Genomic DNA, 12265 nt, shown 5'->3' on the forward strand with positions numbered 1-12265 from the left:
GACTCACTTCCTCACGGGAGGAATGGACAGTGGCCCAGATGGCTGAGAAGAGCCCTTGGGTGGAATGTCCATAAAGGAAGAATTTTCTCAAAGCTGTGGGTCGTGAAATGAATTTAGTGATGGTGACCAGCACTGACAGTAAATTTGAACTAGAAAATAGCTGAGTGTATTGCTTGCAGTCAGAGCGATTATTGTTTTGTGAAGATTACGTAGGGAATCAGACCCATGCGTATACATATGTGTACTGAGTTGCTGTGGAAAATGTATTTCTTACTGTGGGTCGTGGTCAAAACGTGTGAAAAACATTGTCCCTGAGCGCTGAGCCTCATGGCTGGATCCATATCAGATCCGGCTGGGAGGGAGTTTTCACCTGCCCTTCCACGTGGTTTGGTGCTGGGCTCTCCTGACCCAGAGCTGCAGAGCCCAGACTGTGTGAGTGGCTGCCCAGCGGGGAGCCGCCTTCCCATAGCACTGACTCGGAGCCTGTGGCTTCTGTTCTTGCCCCCTAAGAGAAGATGGATTTTTGGTAACGACTCTGAACAAAATGAAGCGGTGGAACTAATTTGACATTTAATTTCCGCTTCGTTTTGTATCTTTTCATATAGATCCCCCGCTAACAAACTGGAGCCAAGAACTTAACAATTATACGCAACGTAATTTAGTAAAATAAAAAGGATCTAGTTTTTCTGCATCAGAAATTTAAAACATTCCTCCCTCCCTTCCTCATCCCTTCCTTTCTTCCTCCCTCCTTTGCTTCCTTCTTAAGTCTTTACTTTGTAAGTCCTTCTTTCCTTAATTTCTTCCTTCCTTAAGACCTTCTGTCCAAATATATTGGTGTAAAGTTCCAGTTCTCCGTTTTGAAAAGGATTTGCTTTCATTCTGAGATGAATTTTTCCCTATGTTTTTCAGTGTTAAATGGCCTTTTAAATTAAAATCACAGGGATAATAGGCTGTGTACGCACACACACATACACTTAATCTATACTATCCACTATTTTTTTTCCTTATGTCCTCTCTTGGAAAAATATAAAAGTAGCAACCACTTATCAGTCCCAAATTTTTTGTCTTGTAAATTTTAATGGTGTGTAGAATTGAAAAGACCGAAGGCTCCTGCCTAGAGGCCTTTCGGGAAGACACCGTGGGCTGAGGAAGGGTTCCGAGGATGGAGGGAGATCAGGCCTCCGAGTCACCCTGGAGCAAGCCCTCTCTTCAGTCTATTAATCCCTTTGTAGGGGAGAGAAACAACTTTATATCAGGGATTTAAAAAACGAGAACAGTGAGGTTTTTGACTAAGGGACCTCAGAGATGATCACTGGCAACTTTTTCAGGCTTCCTCATTTTCACAAGGATGAAAGATTCCATATCTCTCTCTGTCCATCTCAGAATTTACCCCTTTTTATCTCCTTCTTAGAGAGGCCAGAAAAGCAAATTCATTGTTACACCTTGTTAGTTGTTAGTCAACAGGCCGTGAGATGAATAGGCCCCAAGATAGGTAAGCCGTGATGCTCGGATTCTTTTTATGCCTGTCTTGGTATTCATTACCACAGCAATTTCACATTATTCTAATCCGTTTTGTTATTCAGACTTCAAAATGAGAATAATTTTTTTGTGCCATTTCATAATCCTAATAGCAATGTAGGTACTTGTTATTTACTTTGAGGTACCCAGAAGAGGAACTTTAAGTAAAACTGACACATTGGTTTTAACTCTTCAAAATGTATTGGCCTTAAAATTCTAAAGGTGGCCAAGGCTGGTTTTGTTTTTCTGCATCTGCTCTCCCCCTTTTAATCCAGTAGAGGTGTGTGGTAGGGGGGGATCTCGGTCTGCTTCCTAGTCCAGCTGCCCCCCACCCCCGGCTGCCTTATATGTCATGTTGTGTGCATGTCTTCATGACTAAGTGACTCTTGATTGTCGTTGTCTTCTGTGTTCACTGCTGTATACCCAATATTTAGGATAAAGCTTGACATATGGTAGGTGCACAATAAATAGTAACTAAATGACTCTTGATGGACTGAAGGACAGTATTAACATGATCCAGTGAAATCCACCCACCGCGTCTCCAGGACTTTTATTACCACCACCAACAGGCAGTCACGCTGGCTGGTGGGAATATGACCTGTGACCTTTGCCTGTTGACATCCTGGCAGAATACTGACATGCATTGAAATAGCCAAACACTCGGTTTCAAGACAGAAGACAGAGTTAGTTCACTAACTGGATGGTTCCCCTGCATAATTATGCTTGAACAATTTGTTTCTAGGAAATACAATTCAAATAATATGCTTATATGTGTTATTTTCCTCAGATTCATGTGGATAAACTCGACATGTTTAGAAACATGCCCGACATTCTTCATCATCTCACAACAGACCGTTGCACCCAGATCCATGCATGTCGGCATCCGAAGGTACGTAGTAAATTGTTGTTCTTACTGTTGGTGTGATCCATGAAAACCAGAATTTTAGGTCCAGAAGGAACCTCAGAAATTCCATTTTCTAGGCTCTTCAATTTACAAATGTAAAAACTGAGGCTGAGAGCCTAAGTTATTAGCCCAAGGTCAGGCACCTCTACATTACTGTATTCCATTACCATGAACTTCATACTTATTAAATAGACCCAGATACTTATAGGTTTTTAGTGAAATATATTCATACACATTTGATACATGTTTATTTGTAATGAATTATGTACTGAATGATTTATTTTTAATGAAATTAGTAATACGTTAGTCCTTATAATTTAAGAAAACATATTCACAATCCATTGCTATTTATTTTTGAGACTCATGAGATGTGTACGTTTATAAACTTTATTTTTCTTCTACTCATTTGAGATAAATATCTAGATATAACTTTGCTTCGCATTGTGAAATAGTTACATGTATTGCTGGTCCAATTTCAAATGAATGTTGCTGGTGTCTTTGCAACTGAGTTGTAATTTGTTTTCTAATGTCACCCTAGAATTCCCTTCTCTTATTAAATGCCAGGTATTAAATTTTGAATTTGCCTTTAAGATTGTTTTTCATTTTAATTTATGTAGTCATTCAACGTCACTAATACCAATTAGTGATCTTCAAATGCAGTGTATGCGTGATCATAATTTTCCTCTAAATTTTAAAATATCTTAGCATTTAAATGCTGAGTAATTTTTATTTTAGTAAACACTGCATTTATACATTTAGATAATCATTGTGGTGGTAATATTGGCTCCATTGGCCAAAAAACTAAAGTAAATATGCTCAGCCCTAAAATAAAGAATAATTAAAAAAAAAAAAAAGAAGAATTCTTATCCATAGCATGGAATATTCTACTTCAGACCACTGTAGTAAAGCTACAGTGTAGGAGTATAGTACACACACACACGCACACACACACACACACACACACTGAGTTCATGGATGGATAAAAATAATGCAGCTATAAAACAGAAACTGTTTTGTCCTTTTTCCATGGGACTTATAGTCTTTGGCCCCCAGCTCCCATAAATTTTTTTTTTTGCAAGGAAAGATTCGCCCTGAGCTAGCATCTGTTGCCAATCTTCCTCTTTTTTTTTTTTTCCTCCCCAAAGGCCCAGGGCATGGTTGTATATCCTAGTTGTAGGTCCTTCTAGTTCTTCTACATGAGCTGCTGCCACAGCACGGCAACCGATGGACAAGTGGTGTGGTTCTGCGACCAGGAAATGAACCCGGGCCACCAAAGCAATGACAGCACCCAAACTTTAACCACTATGCCATCAGGGCTGGCTCCCAGAAATCTTTTAATTGGAAAATTTCTTTTGCTCTGAATTTTCTCACATCTTAATGTGGCTTAATTTGTAACTGCTACTCCTGCTCCTGTCATTTCCCATGTTGCTACTTGCCTTGAAACACTCCTTATAGCAGTTTAAGATACTTCTTAGGCATATACCTTAAAAATACCGACAGAACACAGCCTGCAGAGCCCTGTAGCACTGTCATCCCAGCCTTTTAACAAACAGCACCCACGGCGCCTGGTCACATTTGATTGGGATCGAGTGCTAATGGTTTTGAAGGATTCTTATCAAAACCTCATGTTGTTGGGAAAATAGTCCCGTTGTTTTTCAACCTTTTGAAAACACTTCTGTTACTTTTTTCTCCAATGTTATTTTGAAAAATTTTAAAACAGTCAAGTTGTAAGACCAAAGAGCACCATGTACTCTTCGTCTGGATTCCCCTGTTTGTTAACACTTTGCTACATGTGCGCCCTTGTGCCCTCTCTCCGTCTCTCTGTACGTGTAACAAGCACCCCTCACCCAACTCATTTGAGTCAGTTGCAGATTTCACGACTCTTCACCCTAGACCTTCAGCACGTACCACTGGAGAACAAGGATGTTCTCCTATATAACCACAATGCAGTTCCCACAGCCAGGAAATTTAACATGGATACCATACTATTGGATATTATCTGGTCTATATTCAGATTTCCCCAGGTGTCCCAATAGCACCCTTTATAGTTTGTGGAGGGGGAGCGGGGTGTCCAGCATTTAATTAAGAATCATATGTTACATTCACTCAGGCCTCCTTAGTCTCTCTTGATATGGATAAAGTCTCCTGCCTTTTCCTTTTCTTTCATCACCTTGGTATTTTTGAAGAGTTCAGGCCATTTGTTTTGCAGAATGTTCCTCAATTTTGAATTAAATCATTTGATTGTTTCTTCATGTTTACATTTTTTTTCATGTCTGAAAACTTATCTGCATTTGTTTTTGAGACCCTGCCTACAAACAGATTTGTTGAAAATGTTGAACTGTTTTTCTATATTTTTTAAATCTTTTTCAGGCAGAGGAATATTTTCAGTGGAATAAATTACCCTGTGGAATTACTTCCAAAAATAGAATTCCACTCCACACAATCAGCATTAAGCCATCCACTATGTGGTTTGGAGAAAGATCCAGAAAAACCAATGTAATTGTGAGGTAAGAAAGCAGTGTCATAGGTCTTTTGAGAGACGCCTTGATCTGAGTTAAATTGTCTGATTTATTTTAGTTTAAATACAATCTAGCTTAAGACCAAGAAGAGGATATATTATAATTGTGGAAAATAACTTCTGAAATTTAAACTAAAGAGATGCTACTTCCAAACCTATCTAATGGCTAATACCATTAGCCAGCATTTCCTGAGGTCCACTCTAGTTAGGTAGATAAGATGGGTAGAGACTGAGGGTATCTTGCTTGGCAAGGAGTCATAAATTGATGTCATAGGGAATAGAAGCCCTTGGTGGAGTAGGGAAGTACCATAATCATATTTTAGCCACATTTCCTTCATACTGGCTGTTCAGAACGTCTACAGATATTTATATTTCTAGAAAGAGATTTATTCTGTCCCAGGAAGAAATTCTTCATTGTAGGGTGATTTCATACTGGAGTAGCCCATATGGGAAGGCTCGAAATTTGGGACTTAGCTTAGTTTTTGATAAGTGACCTTTTAATTTTGTGTTTCCGTTTCCCCTTAGGACTGGAGAGAGTTCATACAGAGCTTGTTTTTCTTTTCACTCCTCCTACAGTGAGGTAAGAGGATCCCATATACTCAGAACCCGATTGCCAGCCGCCCGGCAACTTCATGGTAGTGAGCAATAGTGCCCTTGACTTCCAGAGGCATCTCTGTTTCTGCTGCTTAATATTTGTTGTGGCTTTTCCTAAAGAAATGTAGGGAAGATATCTCAGGGGACGACCTATATTTACTAAGTACAAAGGAACTTGCTATTATCACCTGTTTTCAGCCTAAACATTGAAGAATATGTATGATTAAGGTTTTCTTCCCATCTTGCTTTCTAAATGTACTTTAACTTCTCCACTTCAGTTGTTCTGTTCACCTGTCATAAAAGAATCATAACTCTTATTTGAAGGAGTACTACAGGTAAAATCTCATTATAGGCAGCCTTAAGGTACTGTTCACATTCTTGGCCTCTTCCTAAATTTGATTGTACTGAAACGCCATTTAAAGAATAGTCCTGAATATTCAGCAATGGGGAAGAACAAAAATGGCTGAGATACAGACCCTGTCCTGAAGAAGGATATAGTATAGTAGAATTACTCAGTTAAAGAGAGCTTAGGGCCGGCCCCGTGGCTTGGTGGTTAAGTGAGCGTGCTCCAGTGCTGGCGACCCGGGTTCGGATCCCGGGCTCGCACCGACGTGCTGCTTCTCCGGCCATGATGAGACCGCGTCCCACATACAGCAACTAGAAGGATGTGCAGCTATGACATACAACTATCTACTGGGGCTTTGGGGGAAAAAATAAATAAATAAAATCTTTAAAAAAAAAAAAAAAAAAAAAGAGAGCTTAAAATAGTTTCGTTATGCTACTTTTTATATAGGAAATTGACCTACTAGAATTGGAACTTGATATGTGTAATTTATGTGCAAAGTCCTCATGCATTTCCAAAGTAAGTGCTAGCATCTTACAAGTGCAGAGATTCAGTAATTTCATGTATTGGAGAAAAAGCAATATAAAAGCAGGCTTTTTATGACACTTTGTCATATATAATTTTAGTTTTGCCATTTCTGCCCTTAAAAATCCATTTCCTGGATAACTATTATTTTTGTATTTGGGACACATGGATATAGGTCTGCAGCAGCGAGCTGTGGATGTGTTAATGATTTGAATGGGTGGAATCTTCCAGAGCTCCAGGTAGCGGCATTCTTATCAAATCAGCCATAATATTGTAAATGATTCTTTATCAATTATCAAAATATCACAGTGACATCTCTATTAAATAACGGACCTTAACTTGCAGGTACAAATAGGTTATCTGAGAGCAGCTTGGACGTATTTCATTTGATGGTATAAGTTAGTTAATGTTTTCTGAATCAATTTATCCTGAATCTTAGGGTGTTGTCAGAGCCCCTTGCTGGTGATGTGTCCGTGGTTTGGCGTCTGGCTCAGCGTCAGGGGCTGAGACAGAAAGTCTCAGCCACAGGGAGGCCACCTAACCGGGAAAAAGGCTAGGCCCTACTTTTTCAGTCAAAACTCTTCCTCTCTTTTATTTCTCTTCTTCCATGTAGTCAGCAGCCAAGTTGGGAAGCACAAACCCTCCTGGGATTTCATAAAATTACCTCCCAATAAGGAGGTGTTTCCCTGCCACTTGGGTCAGAGATGACACAGCTGACCCGACTCTCTTCCCCCCTCCTTAGATTAGGGCGAGTGTTGCGCACGTGGTAGGGTTACCCTGCGCTCGGCTTAGTCTTCTTTCAGAGCGTCTGGTGAGAAAGGGAGAGGCTTTCCTGAAAACGGCTGTAATTATTAGGCTTATATCCTATATATAGAACTGGAACTATATTTAAAAACGTAAATAGTAGACTTAAATATTTCCTTTCAGTTTTTTTCTAAATACAGTTGATCCTCATTATTCGTGGATTCCTCATTTACAAATTTGCCTACTCGCTAGAATTTGTTGGTAACCCCCAAATCAATACTCATGGTGCTTTGTGGCCATTTGCAGACATGCACAGCAGAGCGGTGAAAAATGCGTCTCCCGACATGCACATTCCCAATGCAGGTCGAGCCAGGTGGCACCCTGCCTTCTTGTTTCAGCTCTTATATTCAGTTACTGACAACATTCGTCCTTTTCGAGGTCTCTTGAGTGCTGCGTTTTTCATATCTCTGTGCTCTTTGTTGGTGATTTCAGTGTTTAAAACAGCCCCCAAACGTAGTGGTGAAGCGCTGTGTTCCTGAGGGCAAGAAGGCGGGGATGTGCCTTAACGGAGAAAATACATGTGTTTGATGAGCTTGTTCAGGCCTGAGTCTAGTGCTGCTGGCTGTGAGTTCACTGTTAATGGATCAACAATGTATATTAAGTAAGATGTCTTTAAATAGAAACACATAAAACAAAGTTATGTATTGGTGGGTTGGCAACAATGCTGTGAGCCGGAGTTCACAGGAACCCTGTATTTCCCCTGGGAGCAGTGGTTCGGTGTTGGAGGTGACTTTATAGAACATTACTGCAAATAGTGAGAACTGACTGTGTTAATGAGTTGTTTTAAGGCAGGCATCTGATGAAAGGGCATCGACTTGTACGAGAGAGAGACCTCTCCTGGGTGTCTCTCTTCTCTTTGTGGCCACTTCATCTCTGAGTGGAAGAAGTGAATTGTTTCTGGTATAGGCTTGACCTTACTTTCTTTATCTTTATTCCCTTCAAAAGCCTCAGATTTCTCCCAGCCTCAACTTTGGGTGGATTATGCAAATCATATAGGTTGCAGGCAGGTATACAATGGTTTCTATTTGTATGCCTGCTCTGAAAGTATGAAAGAAATGGTTTATGAAAAATATCTGATGAATGGATGTTCCTGTCTTAATTAAGGAGCCATTTTATTTTAATGTGGAGTTATTGATAATTCCTGGGTTCCTACCTCTTTTGATTTGGTCCTTTATTTGAAAACGTCGGTACTAATAATTACTTTGTGCCTTAGTCTCTCCCTTTGTAGAAGGGAATAAAAATCTTCGTGTTGTCATGATCAACTTAGTAATGGATAATTTTATTGAATGTTTAACCATGTGCCAGGTACCAGACTAAGTACTTTACATGCGTTATCTCATTTGTACTTTTAGATGAAGAATCTAAGACTTAGACACTTAGGTAACTTGACCGAGATCACAAGCTCACCAAGATCTTATTAATAAGTGACAAAGCTGATGCCGTCTGGGTTGTAGAGATGTTTTGAGGAATAGTGACAGAGTTCCTCTGTTTAGCATTCTGAGCTTGGCAGAAAATCAAGGTATTCATGAAATTTTTTCATGTAATTGTCCTTGTTTAGATTAGAACAAACCATTAAAGCAAATCAAGGAAACTTGAAGATGCAATTCCCTTGGTATTGCTAACAATTATTTGTCGGAGGAGAGAAATGCAATCTAAGACCTTGTTTTCTTGTGTGTATTAAATACACAGCTAAATTCTAACTTACCAGAAAGGGCTTTGTTTAATGTGGCTGACCTTCTAAGACAAGGAAACTAATGTCACTTAAAGAAATACAGAATCTTTGAATCCCATTCATGAGCGATTCTTGGTCCCTTCTGTGGAGCAGAATGCCCTGAAGAATGGGTAAATGTACTGTTTCCTGGGCCCCACTGTGCTCAGTGTTAAAAGTGTCTTTGGGGGCGGGGCGTGAGTGTTGAGTGTGTCTTTTTCCTAAGAAGTGACCCCATGTGCAGCTGGGGCTGAGAACCACAGCCATGGGAGAGTTCTGCTTCTCATTCCCCTGGCTTCCCTTTAGCTGTTCTCTAACACCCAGATTTTTTACCTTCCAGATAATTGACCCATTTTATTTTCCTTCTTCTAGATTAAAGATTTCTTGAGCTACATCTGTCCTGTGAACGTATACGCAAATGTCCTTCCAGTAGGCACAACTATGGATAAAGTTATAGAGAGGTGAGTAGTTACTGTTCGTGGAACTTGGGTTGTTGAATGAGATGGACCCAGAGAGTAGTTTTGGGCCTGAGAACAGAGGCAAGGATGTGAAACAGATGTGGCTGTAATTATGTTTCTGGTTGGGAGCATAAAGGCTTTCTTCAAGTGGTTATGTTATATATAATCCTAAAGGCTGCTGGGAATCTGGCATTCCACAGTTGGCAATGAGGCCCTGGACAAAGGGCAGGAGACCCTCAAATCTTATTTCTGTGCCCTTTCATATTTTATCTTCACTGTGTCTTAGCTTTCGGCCTCTAGAGTGAAGAAATCAAATTGGTGAGATTCTTGCAAGAGAGAAGTAACCCCTATTAAACAGAGAAGGGGAAGCAGCTAGCTGTCTTGTGTGCCCTGAGTGCCAGAAGTGTCACTGTGTGACTTGATGGTGTTTTAGGACAGGGACCTGCTTTTCTGCAGTGCAAGAGCAAAGATGTGAGTTTTGCTTTCCCTCCATCCTACAGTTACATAGATATCTACCAGGTTATATTTAAGTGCTTACATTTACCAGTTTATTATATTGAAGTGATTTTTAATTATTAAACATTGTTTTTCAGTTTTTAAAAGTAGTTGTGTGATTTCCCCCATGGTCACGTTTTTATAATCTCTATAAATGATGCTTACATTCCAGCAGCTTTCCCAACAGGAAAAATAAAGTATTCATATTCATTTCAGCTTAAAGCCTTTATGCCGATCTTCCCAAAGCACTGAGCCAAAGTATAAACCACTTGGAAAACTGAAGAGAGCTAGAAAAACCCACCAAGACTCAGGTGAGAAGAATGACCCTGGTTCAGAGGTGGGGGTTTCCCTGCAAGGCTGCTTTTCAGGGTGCTCATCTGGTGACAGCTGCATGGCGTGGAGCTGGGCGTGGGACCCACTGTCACTCAGACTTGTCACATGGTATCAGGAAATGCTTTGCCTTCCTGTCTCCAACCTGTAAAATCAGGAGTCCGCTCTCCTTCCCAGGCTTAAAACATGTGGCAAAGAGAACTGTGCCTGTATTAAATGGTGTTCTCAGCTTTCTGGAAATATGCCCTGCGGTTTGTGTAGGCCATGAGGACAGGCTGTGCTGTTATCCTTGAACCTTTCCTTCAAGACACTAGTACATGCTGATAATAGGAACTCTTGCCATCATTCCCATCAGATTGATCAGTAGTGCTTACACAAATGGATTTTCTCCAGACTTTCCTACCTTCTTTCGTTGCTACTGTCATTTTCCAGCGAAGAGCAGAGGTAAGCTCTGAGGCAGAAACCAGAACTTCAGAGTCTGAGCGAAGCTCTGCTGCTGTACAGCAGCCAGCTTTCGTGGTGAGGATTCTGGATTTTCATTGCTTTTGTGGAGAGCCAGTTACGTATCGTAGAGCTAAGACATGACCAAAACATAGTAGATAAGAAAAGATAATATTTATTGTGCACCTACTGTATGGCAGGTATTGTGCCTAGGTCCTTTACATATGTTAGGGCTAAACCTCAAAACCAACCCACAAGGTGGATCATCCCAGTTGTACCAACAGGGGAGCTGAAGCTTAGAGTGAAGTAAGTCCCCGAGGTCCAGCCAGGAGGAAGTGATGGGGCTGGGTTCTAATCTAGGCCTGTCTTTCTCATCTCCATTCCTGCATTTCCTCCCATTTAGAATCTAATTGAAAAGCATTTAGATGCCAATTCAGGACTGATACAGTAAGCCTATTACTGGTGTCTGAAAGAAAGCACATTTGTTTTTGTTTCAAGAATTAAAAGGTTCTAGAAAAACAATTCCATTAATTTCAAATGTTAAATCTATCATGTAATACATCTTTTAATCCTTCTCGTATACAAACTTAATTGTAGGTTTTTTCAAAGCAGCTTTACTGAGGTGTAATTGATATAATATAAATTGCATTTAAAGTGTCCAATTTGATACATTTTTACATATGCATATATTTGAGAAACCATCACCATAATTAAGATAATGAAAATGTCCATCACCCCCAGGTCTCCTTGTGCCACTTTGTAATTCCTCCCCACTGCCCTTCTGTGTCCTCCCCCATGCCAAGGCAACCACTGATCTGCTCTCTGTCACTATAGATTAGTTGGCATCTTCTAGAATTTTCTATAAATAGAATCACACGGTATGTCTGGCTTATTTCATTTAGCATATTTATATTGAGATTCATTCATGTTGTTGCATGTATCAATAGTTCATTCTTTTTTATTGATGAATAGTATTCCACTACATGGCTACACCACCATGTGCTGATCCATTCCCCTGCTGATGTACGTTTGGTTGTTTCCAGTTTTTGGTTATTACAAATAGAGCTGCTACGAACATTCATGTACAAATCTTTGTATGGACTTACGCTTTCCTACCTCAGAATGGTTCATATGGTAGCTGTAAAGAAACTGCCAAATTGTTTTCCAAAGTGGTTGGACCATTTCGTCTTCTTGCCAGCTTCCTATAAGAGTTCCGTTGTTCTACTTGTTGCCAGTATTTGGTGTGGGCAGACTTTCTAAAATTTTAGATATCTAATATGTGTGTAGCAGTATCTCCTGGTTTTAATTTGCAATTCTCTAATGGTAGTGAGGTTGAGCATCTTTTAATGTTCTTATCTGCCATCTATGTGTCTTCATGGGTGAAGTCTCTGTTCAAATCTTTACCCATTTTTTAATTGTTTAGTTGCTTTCTTATTATTGAGTTTTGAGAGTTTCTGAATACAAAGGTTTTTTTTTTTTTTTTGTGAGGAAAATCAGCCCTGAGCTAGCATCTGATGCCAATCCTCCTCTTTTTGCTGAGGAAGACTGGCCCTGGGCTAACATCCGTGCCCATCTTCCTCCACTTTATATGGGACGCCGCCACAGCATGGCTTGACAAACAGTGCGT

General features: G+C 40.1%; 1 protein-coding gene across 4 annotated transcripts in view; it reads left to right on the plus strand.

The window, feature by feature from the left end:
- Positions 1 to 12265, plus strand: part of DCLRE1C (DNA cross-link repair 1C) — a 40660-nt gene that overhangs the window by 18356 nt on the left and 10039 nt on the right. For all 4 annotated transcript variants that reach the window (XM_004425342.3, XM_087420802.1, XM_087420803.1 and 1 more), the window contains 5 exons: positions 2306 to 2407; positions 4793 to 4929; positions 5466 to 5520; positions 9287 to 9375; positions 10084 to 10178. In XM_004425342.3, the coding sequence (XP_004425399.2) occupies positions 2306 to 2407; positions 4793 to 4929; positions 5466 to 5520; positions 9287 to 9375; positions 10084 to 10178 (478 nt within the window). The remainder of the gene's footprint in view (positions 1 to 2305; positions 2408 to 4792; positions 4930 to 5465; positions 5521 to 9286; positions 9376 to 10083; positions 10179 to 12265) is intronic.

Source organism: Ceratotherium simum, chromosome 32 (assembly GCF_057802395.1).
Source record: "Ceratotherium simum simum isolate JZ-2026a chromosome 32, ASM5780239v1, whole genome shotgun sequence".
Classification (NCBI taxonomy): Eukaryota; Metazoa; Chordata; class Mammalia; order Perissodactyla; family Rhinocerotidae; genus Ceratotherium; species Ceratotherium simum.